Source organism: Cucurbitaria berberidis, assembly GCF_010015615.1.
Source record: "Cucurbitaria berberidis CBS 394.84 unplaced genomic scaffold K460scaffold_4, whole genome shotgun sequence".
Lineage (NCBI taxonomy): Eukaryota > Fungi > Ascomycota > Dothideomycetes > Pleosporales > Cucurbitariaceae > Cucurbitaria > Cucurbitaria berberidis.
This window is the reverse complement of record NW_024468938.1, coordinates 3,365,377-3,377,562: the sequence shown is the minus strand read 5'-3', so window position 1 is coordinate 3,377,562 and position 12,186 is coordinate 3,365,377. Positions and strand designations below refer to the sequence as shown.

General features: G+C 52.4%; 6 protein-coding genes and 1 non-coding gene across 7 annotated transcripts; 4 read left to right on the top strand and 3 right to left on the bottom strand.

Moving 5' to 3' along the window:
• Window positions 1–103: 103 nt before the first annotated feature.
• Window positions 104–1,641, bottom strand: K460DRAFT_342653 (NADH-ubiquinone oxidoreductase-like protein 40 kDa subunit; the record flags this gene model as incomplete). Its single annotated transcript, XM_040931199.1, has 4 exons — window positions 104–1,245; window positions 1,299–1,361; window positions 1,414–1,463; window positions 1,514–1,641. The coding sequence occupies 4 exons, from the start codon at window positions 1,639–1,641 to the stop codon at window positions 323–325; spliced, it is 1,164 nt and encodes a 387-aa protein (XP_040786482.1). The 3' UTR covers window positions 104–322.
• Window positions 1,642–1,919: 278 nt separating this feature from the next.
• On the top strand, window positions 1,920–3,119 carry K460DRAFT_357579 (uncharacterized protein; the record flags this gene model as incomplete). The annotated part of the gene is made up of 2 exons (XM_040932044.1): window positions 1,920–2,193; window positions 2,242–3,119. 2 exons carry the CDS (start codon window positions 1,920–1,922, stop codon window positions 3,117–3,119), a joined length of 1,152 nt encoding a protein of 383 aa, XP_040786481.1.
• A 265-nt stretch (window positions 3,120–3,384) lies between these two features.
• On the bottom strand, window positions 3,385–5,489 carry K460DRAFT_342647 (GPI transamidase-like protein component GAA1; the record flags this gene model as incomplete). Its single annotated transcript, XM_040931198.1, has 3 exons — window positions 5,399–5,489; window positions 5,101–5,350; window positions 3,385–5,047 (listed from the first exon to the last, which is right to left on the bottom strand). The coding sequence occupies exons 1-3, from the start codon at window positions 5,409–5,411 to the stop codon at window positions 3,385–3,387; spliced, it is 1,926 nt and encodes a 641-aa protein (XP_040786480.1). The 5' UTR covers window positions 5,412–5,489.
• A 99-nt stretch (window positions 5,490–5,588) lies between these two features.
• K460DRAFT_368785 (uncharacterized protein) lies at window positions 5,589–6,932 on the top strand. The gene is made up of 5 exons (XM_040933844.1): window positions 5,589–5,794; window positions 5,974–6,111; window positions 6,165–6,246; window positions 6,302–6,367; window positions 6,417–6,932. The coding sequence occupies exons 1-5, from the start codon at window positions 5,620–5,622 to the stop codon at window positions 6,742–6,744; spliced, it is 789 nt and encodes a 262-aa protein (XP_040786479.1). The 5' UTR covers window positions 5,589–5,619; the 3' UTR covers window positions 6,745–6,932.
• A 270-nt stretch (window positions 6,933–7,202) lies between these two features.
• K460DRAFT_t53 lies at window positions 7,203–7,309 on the top strand. Its single transcript has one exon. It is a non-coding gene; the product is annotated as a tRNA-Met (tRNA).
• Window positions 7,310–8,607: 1,298 nt separating this feature from the next.
• K460DRAFT_154024 (uncharacterized protein) lies at window positions 8,608–10,195 on the top strand. The gene is made up of 3 exons (XM_040926832.1): window positions 8,608–9,150; window positions 9,198–9,814; window positions 9,880–10,195. Exons 1-3 carry the CDS (start codon window positions 8,971–8,973, stop codon window positions 10,112–10,114), a joined length of 1,032 nt encoding a protein of 343 aa, XP_040786478.1. The 5' UTR covers window positions 8,608–8,970; the 3' UTR covers window positions 10,115–10,195.
• Window positions 10,196–10,745: 550 nt separating this feature from the next.
• On the bottom strand, window positions 10,746–12,002 carry K460DRAFT_378949 (SMAD/FHA domain-containing protein; the record flags this gene model as incomplete). Its single annotated transcript, XM_040935124.1, has 1 exon — window positions 10,746–12,002. The coding sequence occupies one exon, from the start codon at window positions 12,000–12,002 to the stop codon at window positions 10,746–10,748; it is 1,257 nt and encodes a 418-aa protein (XP_040786477.1).
• Window positions 12,003–12,186: the final 184 nt, after the last annotated feature.

Sequence of the window (12,186 nt, the reverse complement as noted above, 5' to 3'; positions counted from 1 at the left end):
ACGTGCCTCCATCCCGTGTTCAAGTCTATACTCCAGAATATCAAAGTCGTTGCTCGTAAATGCTGTCGAGCTTTCGTAACAATTTTTTACTTTGGCCCCATATAAAAGAAAATGATCCTGGATTCTTGCAGCACTCGGTGTCGCCTGTCGTTGAGCTTGAGAGTATTCTGATTAGACTACCCTGCGATGTCCAATATCGTCACACAATTGACGGCTAATACCTAAAACAAAGAGAATTGATTCTACAGAGCAAGCTAGCCGGGTACAGAGCACAAATATTTACAAAGCTTCTCATTTTCGACTTTCACCGCCCCAATGGCGTCTATTGATCATCCAAGACATGCAAATACTTCTTCTCTTCCCTCTTCTCCTTCTCCGACATGGGCGGAAGATCGTAGTACGCCGAACTCCGGTACCCCTTCAAGTACTCATACGTCAGGCTCTTCAACTCCACAGGCTCGATATCCAGGTCCTGGAACGTCTTCGCGTTCTTGTCGATGACCTGGTCAATAAACTCCCTCTCGACCTCATCAGCGGAATGGATCGGCCACCAAAGGTACTGATTAACGTAGTGTGCGATGGGCTTCATGATGCGCTTGGGGACATTGACGTGGCGGCGCTTCTTCATTGCTTCCTTCTCAACGAGCTCGTTGATTTCGAGCATGGTGTACTCGGTTGGGCCGTAGAGTTCGTAGGTCTCGGCAGCGGTAGTGTCGTCGTGCAACATCCTCTCGAGAGCCATACCGACATCGATAGCATGAACGGGCCTGATGCGCTCTTGCAACCAGTTGGAGGTGATGACGTTTGACGCAGAAGCAAGACGGTGGAGCAGACGGTCCTCAGCACCGAACATGGGCGCAGGTCGAACAATGGTGGTTTCCGGGTAGATGGATCGCGCTACTTGCTCGCCCTGGGCCTTGGTGCGGTAGAACTCTGACGGTGAGTCGAGGTTTGCGTTATGCGACGAAACTTGGACAAAGCGGTCAATGTCGTATTTAGCGACGGCTTCAGCGATGCGCTCCGTTCCCTCGACGTGTACATCCTCCAGATTGAAGTTCTTAGTGGGGTAGTCGCGGCCAATGAGGTTGTAGACAATGTCAGAGTGTCGCACGCTCTCTTCAATCGACGCAGTGTTTCGGAGATCCATTTCGATGAAGACGACGCGGCCCAGATCTCCAGTGACCTTCAAGTGGCGCTTTGCCATCTCCTCCCGGAAGGGGACCACAACGGTGCATCCTGATCGAGCTATTACTTCCATTAGCGCGCTGTCCAGGCCTCGCAAAGAAGGAATCACGGACCCAGTCTGTTCACGATGTACCTCCCCAAGAAACCCGTGGCTCCAAAGACGGTCGCTGTGTATCCTGTTGTTGTGTGAGCGATTCGTCTTGTGCGCGGATGGGGGCTACTGCGTACCTCCGAGTGAGGATCGTCCGCCGGAGACGGTCAAAATGGGCTTGCCAGTTCTACGAACTATTTAGTGCCATGATCGCAGTGTACAGGGCATCCGCAATACCTTGTTATCCTGACATCTGAATTGATCTGCTGGCGGCACACTGAGGTCGAGAACTTGCTTGCGCGCGTCGCGGGCAATCTGGCTGGCAACGCCGCTCCAGAGCGAGCACAGCGGAGTGGCAGGGCCATGTTTGCGGCGTTCAATGGCTGGTGCGGAGGCTGTACGCAGCTATGGGAGTGCTGTAGTCTGGATGAATGGCCTGGGTCGTCGCTGGTGATGGATCTTGGCACCCAGATGCGCTAGGTCATGGTAGCTTCCGCCGCAACGCCATGCATGGATAGCATTGCATCCCACCCGCACTCACGCAAACACACGCCTTGCTCCAGTGACGCACCCCCGCTGCCTCTGATACCCAACCACCACGCCCTGTAGCTTGACGTACTTTGTCAATAAATAAACCCCAGCCATGGCGATGGACACGGACACGATTCCGAACCTTCTAGGCGACGCGCGGGACCAGGCGCCGGAGGAACTGCAGGAATACTTCATCGCCTTCGAGGACTACTGGGAGCGAAAGCTGTGGCACGAGCTGACGGACAAGCTTATTGAATACTTTGACCACCCCGAGAGCGCAAAGCAGCGGATACCCTTCTTCGATATCTTCATCAAGAGCTTCGCGAATAAGATCAACCAGCTCAAGCTCGTCACCCTGGGGCTGAACGCAGCAACACAATACAAGGGTATGGGGAAAGGCACGCCTAGGGAGCTATAAAACCTAACTATTGCAGATGACAAGGAGCGCCTCAACTTCGTCGACAACCTCGCAAAGAGCGTCAACAAGCCCGCATCACAAGACGCATACGTCTACGCCACAGTCGCCGCTGCCAGCATCCAGCTGCGGTTACGGGACGAAGAGGGAGCCAAGAAGAAGCTGGACGAGTGCGAGCAGATACTCGAAGGCTTTGATTCAGTGGAGACGGTCGTGCATGCGTCCTTCTACCGTGCCAGCGCAGAGTACTACAAGTCGAAGCACGAGTTCGCCGCCTACTACAAGAACGCCCTGCTGTTCCTCGCCTGTGTCGATCTTACCGACCTCGAGCTGCGAGAACGCCAGTCCCGCGCATACGACCTCAGCATTGCCGCCCTCGTGTCCGATTCCATCTATAACTTCGGCGAGCTGCTACTACATCCCATCCTCGACTCACTAGTCAACACCCCGCACGCATGGTTGCGAGACCTCCTCTTCGCCTTCAACCGCGGCGACTTGATCGCATACGATGTTCTTGCAGGCAACATCTCCAAGGTCCCGCTCCTCAAGGAGCACCAAACATTCCTCTACCAGAAGATCTCCCTCTCCGCGCTTACTGAGACCGTCTTCCGCCGCCCGCCACACGATCGTGCTATGACGTTTGCCGAGATATCACAGGAGACAAAGGTGCAGCCGAAGGAGATCGAACACTTGATCATGAAGGCATTGAGCTTGGGGCTGGTGAGGGGTCAGATCGACCAGGTCGCGGAGATTGCGCGGATCAACTGGGTACAGCCAAAGGTACTAGATATGAAGCAGATTGAGAGCATGCGATCGAGGTTGAAGGAGTGGGATGCCAGCGTCAACCAGCTCGGCAACTGGATCGAGGGCGTCGGTAAGGACGTCTGGGCTGCTTGAGCAACGAGCGACCAGTTCAATGTTCAAGTACTTGAATAAGAGGGCTGTCTCCGTTTCGTGAGAAGCGGCATGCGGGAGCAGGAAGATAGACGCCCTACGAGCTATGTAATCATAGATTTGGCCAACCTAGCCTTGGTAGACGGCCAACGATGAAAAGACTCTGACATGAAGACCAAACCAACTTTACAACTTCTCTCATTCATATTATATACAATGCTAATGACCAAAGCTGAGAGACTTGTCGCCATGCACTTTGTTTGAATCTCTAGTAAAACACGCCACTAGCAATAACTACACTTCCAACCGACCACGCCGGGAGCCAAACGAGCCAAACGACCACCTGCGTCCACAGGCCCCATATATGCCACCCTTGGGCAGCCTTGATGAGCACTTCCGCAAGGTCTCCTCCCAGCAACTTCGTCCCCAGCTGTATCACCATGAGGGGATTCAGCACAGCCAGAAAGGCGAGCTGCGCAAGATCTAGGCCCATATGATTCGTCCGCCGTACAAATGCCAAGGGTGTCGTGACGACGCCCACTAGGAATGAAAGACTAAAGTTTAGGGTCGCTAGCGCAGCTAGGAACATGCCCAGCAGCAGCAATGAGAAGCACTGTATCAGTGCAACCTCCTGCTGTTTCAAGGGCCGTGTGTGGTAGAAGATGAACGCGAAACCCATGGGCACGATGGACGTTACGTTGGCGGCAGTAAGGTATAGGCCGGGCAGCTCGTCTTCGTCCCAGTGATTGAACAGGAAGAGTGGAATGAGGCCGGCAAAGTGAGTTGTTAGGACGAACAGAAGGGGGAAGAAAAGGTGCCGTTCGGAGATTGTGGTTAAGGCGGCGGGAACGATGGCGATGTCTTTGCCGTCACTAATTACTTTTGTTGAAGGGGTTTTTGTGTGTTTTTTCTCGTTGAAGTCTTCCTTCTCTTCGGTGGTTTTATTGTCGTCGACAGAAGCGGCTTTACTGGTGACTTTGCTCCCTGGCTGGGTAGAGCCTGGATTGGCCACTGGTTCGTCTGGACGTCCGCTCTTGACCCACAGTGCGATTGATGCGATGCTAAAGCTGACGGCGATCAACATGGCCGAAGGGAGGTATGTGCCAATGCTGACGAAGCGGTTTGCCTGTAATAGCAGGTAGAAAAAGAAACTCTGGTGGAGGTGCTCAAGGAGGTTGTTCAAACTTCTGAAAAGCGATTCGACAGTCTTTCCAAGAGACATCTCATCGTGCCAGCCATCGCCAACGGTGACAAGGGTGACGGCATCGACATGGTACGGGATGAACGAGGAGTGGGGTCCAGTTGCGTGGCCTAGTCCCTGCGAGATCATGCCTCGCAGCATCGTCTGCAGTCGCTCTTTGTACGAGTCATCGTGCGTCCACATGCGCTGAATAACGCATCCTATGCCCAACTGGCCAGACGCAATCTGAACAGCCGTGTTGAACAGATCAAGGTTTGGGAGCTGACCATTCACACCATCGTACACAACGTGTAGTTTATCATATCGATGACCCCAAGGTCCAGCGGGGTAGTCAACAGCGACAGCTCCCTGCAGCGCACCGCTCTTAATCTTCAGGCTCTCCACAAAACGCTCATCGTGGCCGTCATGATATGCGTCAACCCAAGCCTGCGGTCCGCTCGTGCTATCTCCAGAGACGAGGAATATGATATCTTTGCTCCAGAGACTCCAGCGCTTGAAGTAGCGAGCCAATGTGAGGACGAGCGCGACGCCCGAGTTGTTGACCTCGTCGGCCATGTTCTTCCATGCGCCAATCAGGACAATGGCTTCTGTGGCGTCGGCGCGGGGACCCTGGAGGATGGCGTAGACATTCTCGTTTGCAATCGTGCGATTTGAGACAGTGTAGTTGTACTTTTGCGTTGCGAATTTAAGGTTTTGCTCGCGGAAGATGGCTTCTAGCCTCTGAGATCGCCTGGTAGATTGTTAGATCGCTGATGCTCCAATCATCTGAGATGTCTGCCATACTCCTTGACAGGTTGATCTATCAGCCCGTGGACCTCGTGTCGATAAGCTCTAAAGACATTATGCTCGCTGCCATCAAAGTACGTATGCACTTGCCCCGGCAGCAGCGCATTTTCAGAGACGTATGTCTTCCGCGAGTACTCGTTCAGTGGCAGTACAAGGAGCCATGCTATGCCGACGAGAATGCAGAAAGCAGAGAGATATGGTGGGATCTTGAGGATGCGGGCATCCCGCCGGAGCGCCAGTAACGAAGCTATACGTATTAGCTTTGGCTGTTCGTACCAACTGTACCAACACTTACCAAGCAGAGCCATCCCTCCGTTACCCAGTGACAATTTAGAGGAAAAAAGTGAAGAGGAGAGTTGTGTCCTTTATCGCGCCCAGCATCCCACTCCGTCCGTCTTGGAAGGTGGTACTGCTAGCTCAGCGGGAGGATCCCCATTAGCGCGGCGCGGTAGACCCTAGACTTTCTTCGCTCATCCAACGCGCCTGCATCCTGTCAGACTTCCGTCGCGCTCCGCAATGCCTTCTTTCCCCCAGTTTAATCCCGCGCGCATACGCTCGTATGTCTTTCGCCTGCCCTTCTGCACACGAGTGCTTGTTATTGCGATCGTGGGGTTATGGGTTGCTACAGTTCCCTTCCCGTGGGTGAGGGAGTTTGGAAGGCTGGAGCCTGCTAAGATGGATTTAACGCAGAGTATGTGGACTTTTTTACTACTTCTGGAGGAGGACATGAGCTCGGAAGATGTGATGGGACTCTGGCGAGACTCGGAAGCTCTGGAGCCCAAAAGACGATGTCGAGAATCTGGCCAGGGAGCTTACTTTGAGAGCAATCTGTATTGAACTGATTGGAAGCTAATCATTGTTGTCGTGTAGTGCACCGGCTGAATTTGTTCCCATTGATGCATCTGAACTTCCTCCACATGATCTTCAACCTCGTCGCCGTAACCCCACTCCTCGAGCGCTTCGAGTCCGAGTACGGAACGTTGGTTTCTCTGGCGCTCTTCACTGGGCGTAAGCAAGATTCCACATCGGACACCGAAGGCTCCAGGCTAACCAGACCATAGCTTTCGGTACCATACCAGGAGGCATATATACCCTGCTAGAGAAATTTGTCCTGCGGAGTAACACAATAGTCATGGGCGCAAGGTATGCGAAGATGGCCAGGCATCATCTTGCAAGTTCAAGTCACTGATGACAGCAGCGTATGGGTGTTCCTTCTCCTCTCCGCAGAAGTCATGAAAACACACAAGACGAACCCCAACTTCAGGTACATGAATCCTCATCTCTCCAATTGCACCTGGCTAACTGTATTTCAGCGTTGGCCCCTACAAAATCCCCACCTGGACCACACCCCTAATGCTCATCGTCGTAACTAGCGCTCTCGTCCCAAATGTGAGCCTCATCGGGCACCTCTGCGGCGCTGGCCTCGGTTATGTATGGGCTACGGGGTACATCAAATTCCTCGTCCCACCCGAGAAGATTTTACGATGGGTGGAGACCAAGCTTAACTTGCTGGGCAGACTACCGCACTATGTGAGCGTAGATCAGAAGACTTACGGGCGGTATGGCGTTTTGCCTACTACAAGCGTACCGTTGAGCAATATGCCGAGGAGTCCAGAGCCGGGGCAGAGGCTTGGACCATAGTTATTACGTCTTCTTCGGGAAAGAGGGGTTCAAGATGGGGCTTGGTTCGGCGTTTATGCATCGTTTGCGGCCTCATATCTTGGGAGGGCGTTCAGGTGTTGCAAGAGAGGGATCATAGCTTGAACGACTTATACTTATTGTACATATACTGTAGAGAATATAATGCATACCAGGACATTCAACACATCGAAGAGGTCTGCCTGTTTAAGTTGTGATGCCGGTTTTCCGCCTGGGTTCTCAGGCTCTCAACTAGGCACACCTAGCCCCTGTCTACCTCTCCACCAGCAAACTAATTTTTTCTGCCCCACTCCCATCTTTGTCACGCCCCACGCTTTTGTTCCTTCTTGCGTCCAGTTTCAAAGGTTCCTGGCACTGTTTGTCCTGAGAAGGTATTTCAAAATTCAAGTTGATTATCGGTGTAATTCTTGGATTTGTCATCAAAATTAAAATTTGCCTTGGTCTCGTTGGTGTAGTTGGTTATCACGTGGGTCTCATAACTACCACATTATGACTACTCCTAGTAGTAGATATCCCAAGGCCGCCAGTTCGAGTCTGGCACGGGACATTTTTTGGCCTCGTTCGCGTCTAGAACTGCTTTGCAGTCTGGACAGTCCTTGTTTTTTTGTTTCCTTGCTCTTCCTATCATCTGGGGCGTCGATGACCCTGCGCAGTGCTGCGAGGTTGACTTTTGGGGGTGCTAGTGCTAAGAGAGGGAGATGAGATAGCGAGTTGACTACTACATTTGGAAGGTTCGGGGAAACTGTGGATTGCAGAGCTACTTGAGGGGCAAAGGGCGAGGGGCAAGGGGCAAGGGGCGCGCGGGGCGAGAATGGAGGGGCAACGTTCACAATTGACTGGAGAACATGGCAGTGAGAAGCCCTCTCCTCACATGGCAGATTGTTGGCGCAGCCATTTGGCACTGCTGGCACTGCTGGCACTTTCCATCATTCCTGTTCACCCAGTAAGAGTGTGGAAATACGGTGCTCTTTCCTGCTACGGGTATGTTCATGTCTAAGCTTGGTCGATTACCCAAAAGAGTCTACGAATCGATCGCGGAATGCCTTGCAGTTCTCTTACTATCCTTTCATTACTACAAATTAGTTACACATCCCGTCTTCCTCTCTCTCGTAGATATCATCTACAGGTCTAAATTCGCTTCGTCCTTCGTCTCTACCCTTTCGGTGTTGGATCGAGCCCTTTCACCAGGCACTAAATCCTCCCAATAGCGAAAATGCTTCGCCATACGTTTGTTGGGCAAGTCAATGTGGACATCCTTGGGAAGATTTGGTGCATAAGATGAACAGGAGTGAGAAGAATGAGTGTTGCAGCATGGATCGGGCAGATGATTCAAGGAGTGCTTTCCACTTCGTTTGCCTCAGCCAAAAGGGATACTTATTATTGTGGCTAAGCATAAGGAAGGACCCCTCTTCGGCCCAAGACTTCACTAACAACCTCATGACCCTTTTTGTCCTTCCTGCAGTCAGAAGGCTAATGGGCTCCTGTCATCCAATAATAGATAATATGTTGAAGACTATTTGATTCCTAGAATGCGGTCATTGTGGCCATGTCTATTAGCTGAGATGAGAAGGCGGGGACAACTCCTTTAGGTAGGAGTCTATCTTCCAGGAAGTGGTCATCATGACAACGGGAAGATTGCACCAATCGGTGATATTACAGTTGCCGCTTTGAGTTATAACCCCTTGAGCTCATTAATAATATGACTACCATGGTCATCATCATAATCGTCGTCGTGGGTTTCTTGTTCGTCCCCCAACGGATGGCTGTTACCCAAAGGCAAATACTTTACTCGATGGCCAACGAACTACCCAAGCAAAAATCAAGCATGTCAAGCTATTGACTAGGTAGGGATTAAAGCTGACCCTGTTCAGAAATACATTAAACGACGACTCGGGTGTTACCTTCGGCACTCTAATGTCAACTGCCGATTCGTCCTATATATTGACCAGTCCATCAAAACAACGAGTTCTTCAACGTCCAACATTCTAGTGGTCCTCTTTCCTCAGATGATCATAGAAATCCTTGAGAATAAGGATCTCCATGGTTGCCACTGTTATTGGGAGGTCGACATGGCCGGCAATCACTACTCAATCTGCCAAATTGAACTAGGGAAGCAGTCAGAAGCCCAGCCTTGGATTTAAGAAGCCAGTGGGTCACACTGTGGTATTGTCGCATTTGCTTCGAAAACCTCCTGCAATAGATTTGGCCATGTTTTGGTACGCCCTCGCCGCCAGTGCTCTTTTGGGCCAACATGTCTCCGCACAGAACATGCTTCGTTTTGCCTGCTCGCAGCTCACCGTCGAGCGTGCGGATCCTCTGGTGACCCCTGGACAAAGCCCTGCGCCCCATACGCATCAGATTGTTGGAGGAAACTCCTTTAATCTTACGGTAGTGCACACAAACCTTCGCTGGGAACGTCCGCTAACACGACTCAGATGGAGCCAGCTAAATACGATCCACCTTCCAAGTCAACCTGCACCACTTGCACGTATTCCGAGGACTTTAGCAACTATTGGACCGCGTCTCTGTATTTCAAGTCACCCGAGAACGGCACCTTCCAGCGTGTCCCTCAGTATGCCAACGTCGGGCTCCAGCAAGACGGAGGCATGACGGTATACTATATGCCGTACAGCGCCAAAAACAACAAGATGACAGCATTCAAGCCCGGCTTCCGAATGATCGCCGGAGACCCCATGTCGAAGAAGAATAACAGGGCCTCGATCTGTCACCGCTGCCTCGGAAATGGCGAAGGGTTCGCTCCGTGCGATGCTAAAGACACTGGTGAGCTCCCGAACAAGTACTGTCCCAAGGGCATCCGAGCCACCATCATCTTTCCCTCGTGCTGGGATGGAAAGAATTTAGATTCCCCGGACCACAAGAGCCACGTAGCCTATTCCAACAGCGGAGGCCTCGGGAGCACAAACTGCCCGTCTACCCACCCTGTCGCTATTCCCCAGGTCATGTACGAGATCATGTGGGACACGGGGAAATACAAGAACAATGCCTATTACGGGGCCAACAAGCAGCCTTTTGTCTACAGCTTCGGCGACGGGTACGTAGCACTGTTCTTTTTTCAAGCCCAAAAGAAGGTTACGAAGTTACTAATATTCATGACAGAACTGGATTCGGCCAACATGGTGACTATCTCTTTGGATGGAAGGACGATTCTCTGCAAAAGGCCATGGACGCTCTACCCAGCGGCAAGTGCGCCAACGCTAACTGCAGCGTTCTGAAAATACAGTCTGGCAAGGACTCGATGACTTGCAAGAAGGCCCAGCAAGTCGTCGAAGACGTTGGCAAGGACGGAGCATGGATTAGTCAGCTTCCAGGAGGCATGCCGGTCACTTACTAGCTTTAATTTGTAGACAGGACCGGGGTTAGGAAATGGTTGTCTGTTCGACTAGGGGACGAGTCATTCTTTATGTATCTGGTTCGCCCTTATTAAAGTTTAGATTGTCTTCCTCGTGGCCAGTGCAGATGCGTGGTCGCTTGATGATTCGCTCCACCTTCATATATGGATAAAGGGTCGCACGCAGTCATCGCTAATTACCAGTACTCGGTAAATGGACTGGGAACGTCAAAACAAGCATCTGCCGGGCCCCACAACAGCAATCGATGGGTTGAGTGTGGAGATGAATTGGGGTCAGCACTTGCTGTGTGCTGTTGGAAAACGTGGCTAAGCAAGTCCTCGGCGAAGTCTCGGCGCATGTGCACCATCTTGCTACTTCGTCTGTTATATCGTAGCGCCCGATAGACCGGTCTCGTCAAGTTGTAAGTGTAGTCCAATAGTGGCAATGATGGAGGAACAGGAGGTCAAGGAGTCGCTGGGTTCTGTTTTGGGATGATGCTCAGATTATGGTTTAAGAAGACCCAGACTCTAGGTTTGAGTATTGTACACAGTAATAATAGGACATGACTCAATGTCGTCCGTTGAGATCGTCCAGAGCCTCCTTTGGATAGCGATCGAATAGAATCTTATTTCCCTACTTCTCATCGGGCGGTGGCAACATAACCACATACTCCCTTTCGCTACCTGCAAACTTGAGAATATCTTTGTCTCTGAGTTCGAAGTACCGACTTGCCTCGACTGTCTTCCCATTTAGCTCCGTTCCATTACTGCTCTCGAGATCGATGATGTACGGCTTGACTTTTCCTCGCTTGCTTTTCACGCCAAACTCATCTTCGACCGTCTTCTGAATGTACCGGAACTGTATTACTGCATGCTGTCCACTTGAGCTTGGATGCTCCAGCAAGTAGTCTACGACCTCCTGTGACCGGCCCAACAACCAGCAGCTCTTCTGCCCAATCTCGATTGTATCCACAACATCTTCGCCTTTGAAGACGAAGATGCGCCACGGCTGTGACGATGGGGGTTTGCGGGCCTCAGGTGGTTCGTGGTATTTGAGGGATATCTTCGTGCCTTCGACGCGGTTGGCGTATTTCGCTAGCACACCGGTGGTCTTGAAGTTTGGTTTCTCTTTATCGGGCGGTGCTCCGCCGTACTTTGAGGGCGGCTGGGCAGAGTCGTCGAGGCCGCGGAAGGAGACTTCTTGTGAGGGGAGCGGTTGTTTGACTCGTTTAGGAGGCGAGGGCGAGCGTGAGTGTGATCGGGTGCGCCTGCGGCGTTTGGGCGGCGGAGATGTAGATGTGGAGGGCGAGCGCGTGCGCTGTTTGCGGGAGCGGTAGGGGATAGGTGAGCGTGAGCGGCGGTCGTCTTTCGTCTTGTCTTTACGTCGCCGATCTCTTGAACGCGAGCGGTCCCGCCGGCTGTGTCTATCCTTGGAGCGGTCGCGTCGCCTGTCTCTCGAACGGTCGCGATGCCTCTCCCCAGACCTATCTCGTCTCCTGTCTCGTGATCGGTCTCGCCGCCTGTCTGTAGAGCGGTCTCTTTTGCGATCTCTCGACCCCTCACGCTTCCTCTCTCTGGACGACTCCCGGGGCTTTTTGTAGGGCTCTGGTGAGACTCCTCGTTTGCCAACGACAGCGTCGGCCTCTATTGTCGCATCCTTTGGCTTGCCCTCTCTCGATGGTATCCTAGGCCTCCTCTCATTCGACCCGCTTCTCGATTGATGACCAGAGGGTTTAGAGGGCTCCTTCCTTGCTGGTTGCGACCCATTCCTCAAAGACCTGTCGCGGCTTCGGCTCCTGCTTTTGCTCGGCTGCGGTGTGCCTGTGTTCCCCTCCACTAGCTTCTGGGTCAACAGCTTTCGTGCGCTGTATGGCGACAGGTCTCTTGCCATGTTGGGGCCGATTTGTAACAGTGAAGGTTGGGGCTGCAGATGGGGCCGCAATCGCGTTTCAGCTTTTCCCGTGCTTAGTGGATGTACCACAGTGAGCTGGTTGCCGAAGGGTTCGTCACTGCGGAGACAGTTATATCATTGCGGCATGGAGAATGGTTGCACGGTTGCACGGTTCCTCACAATT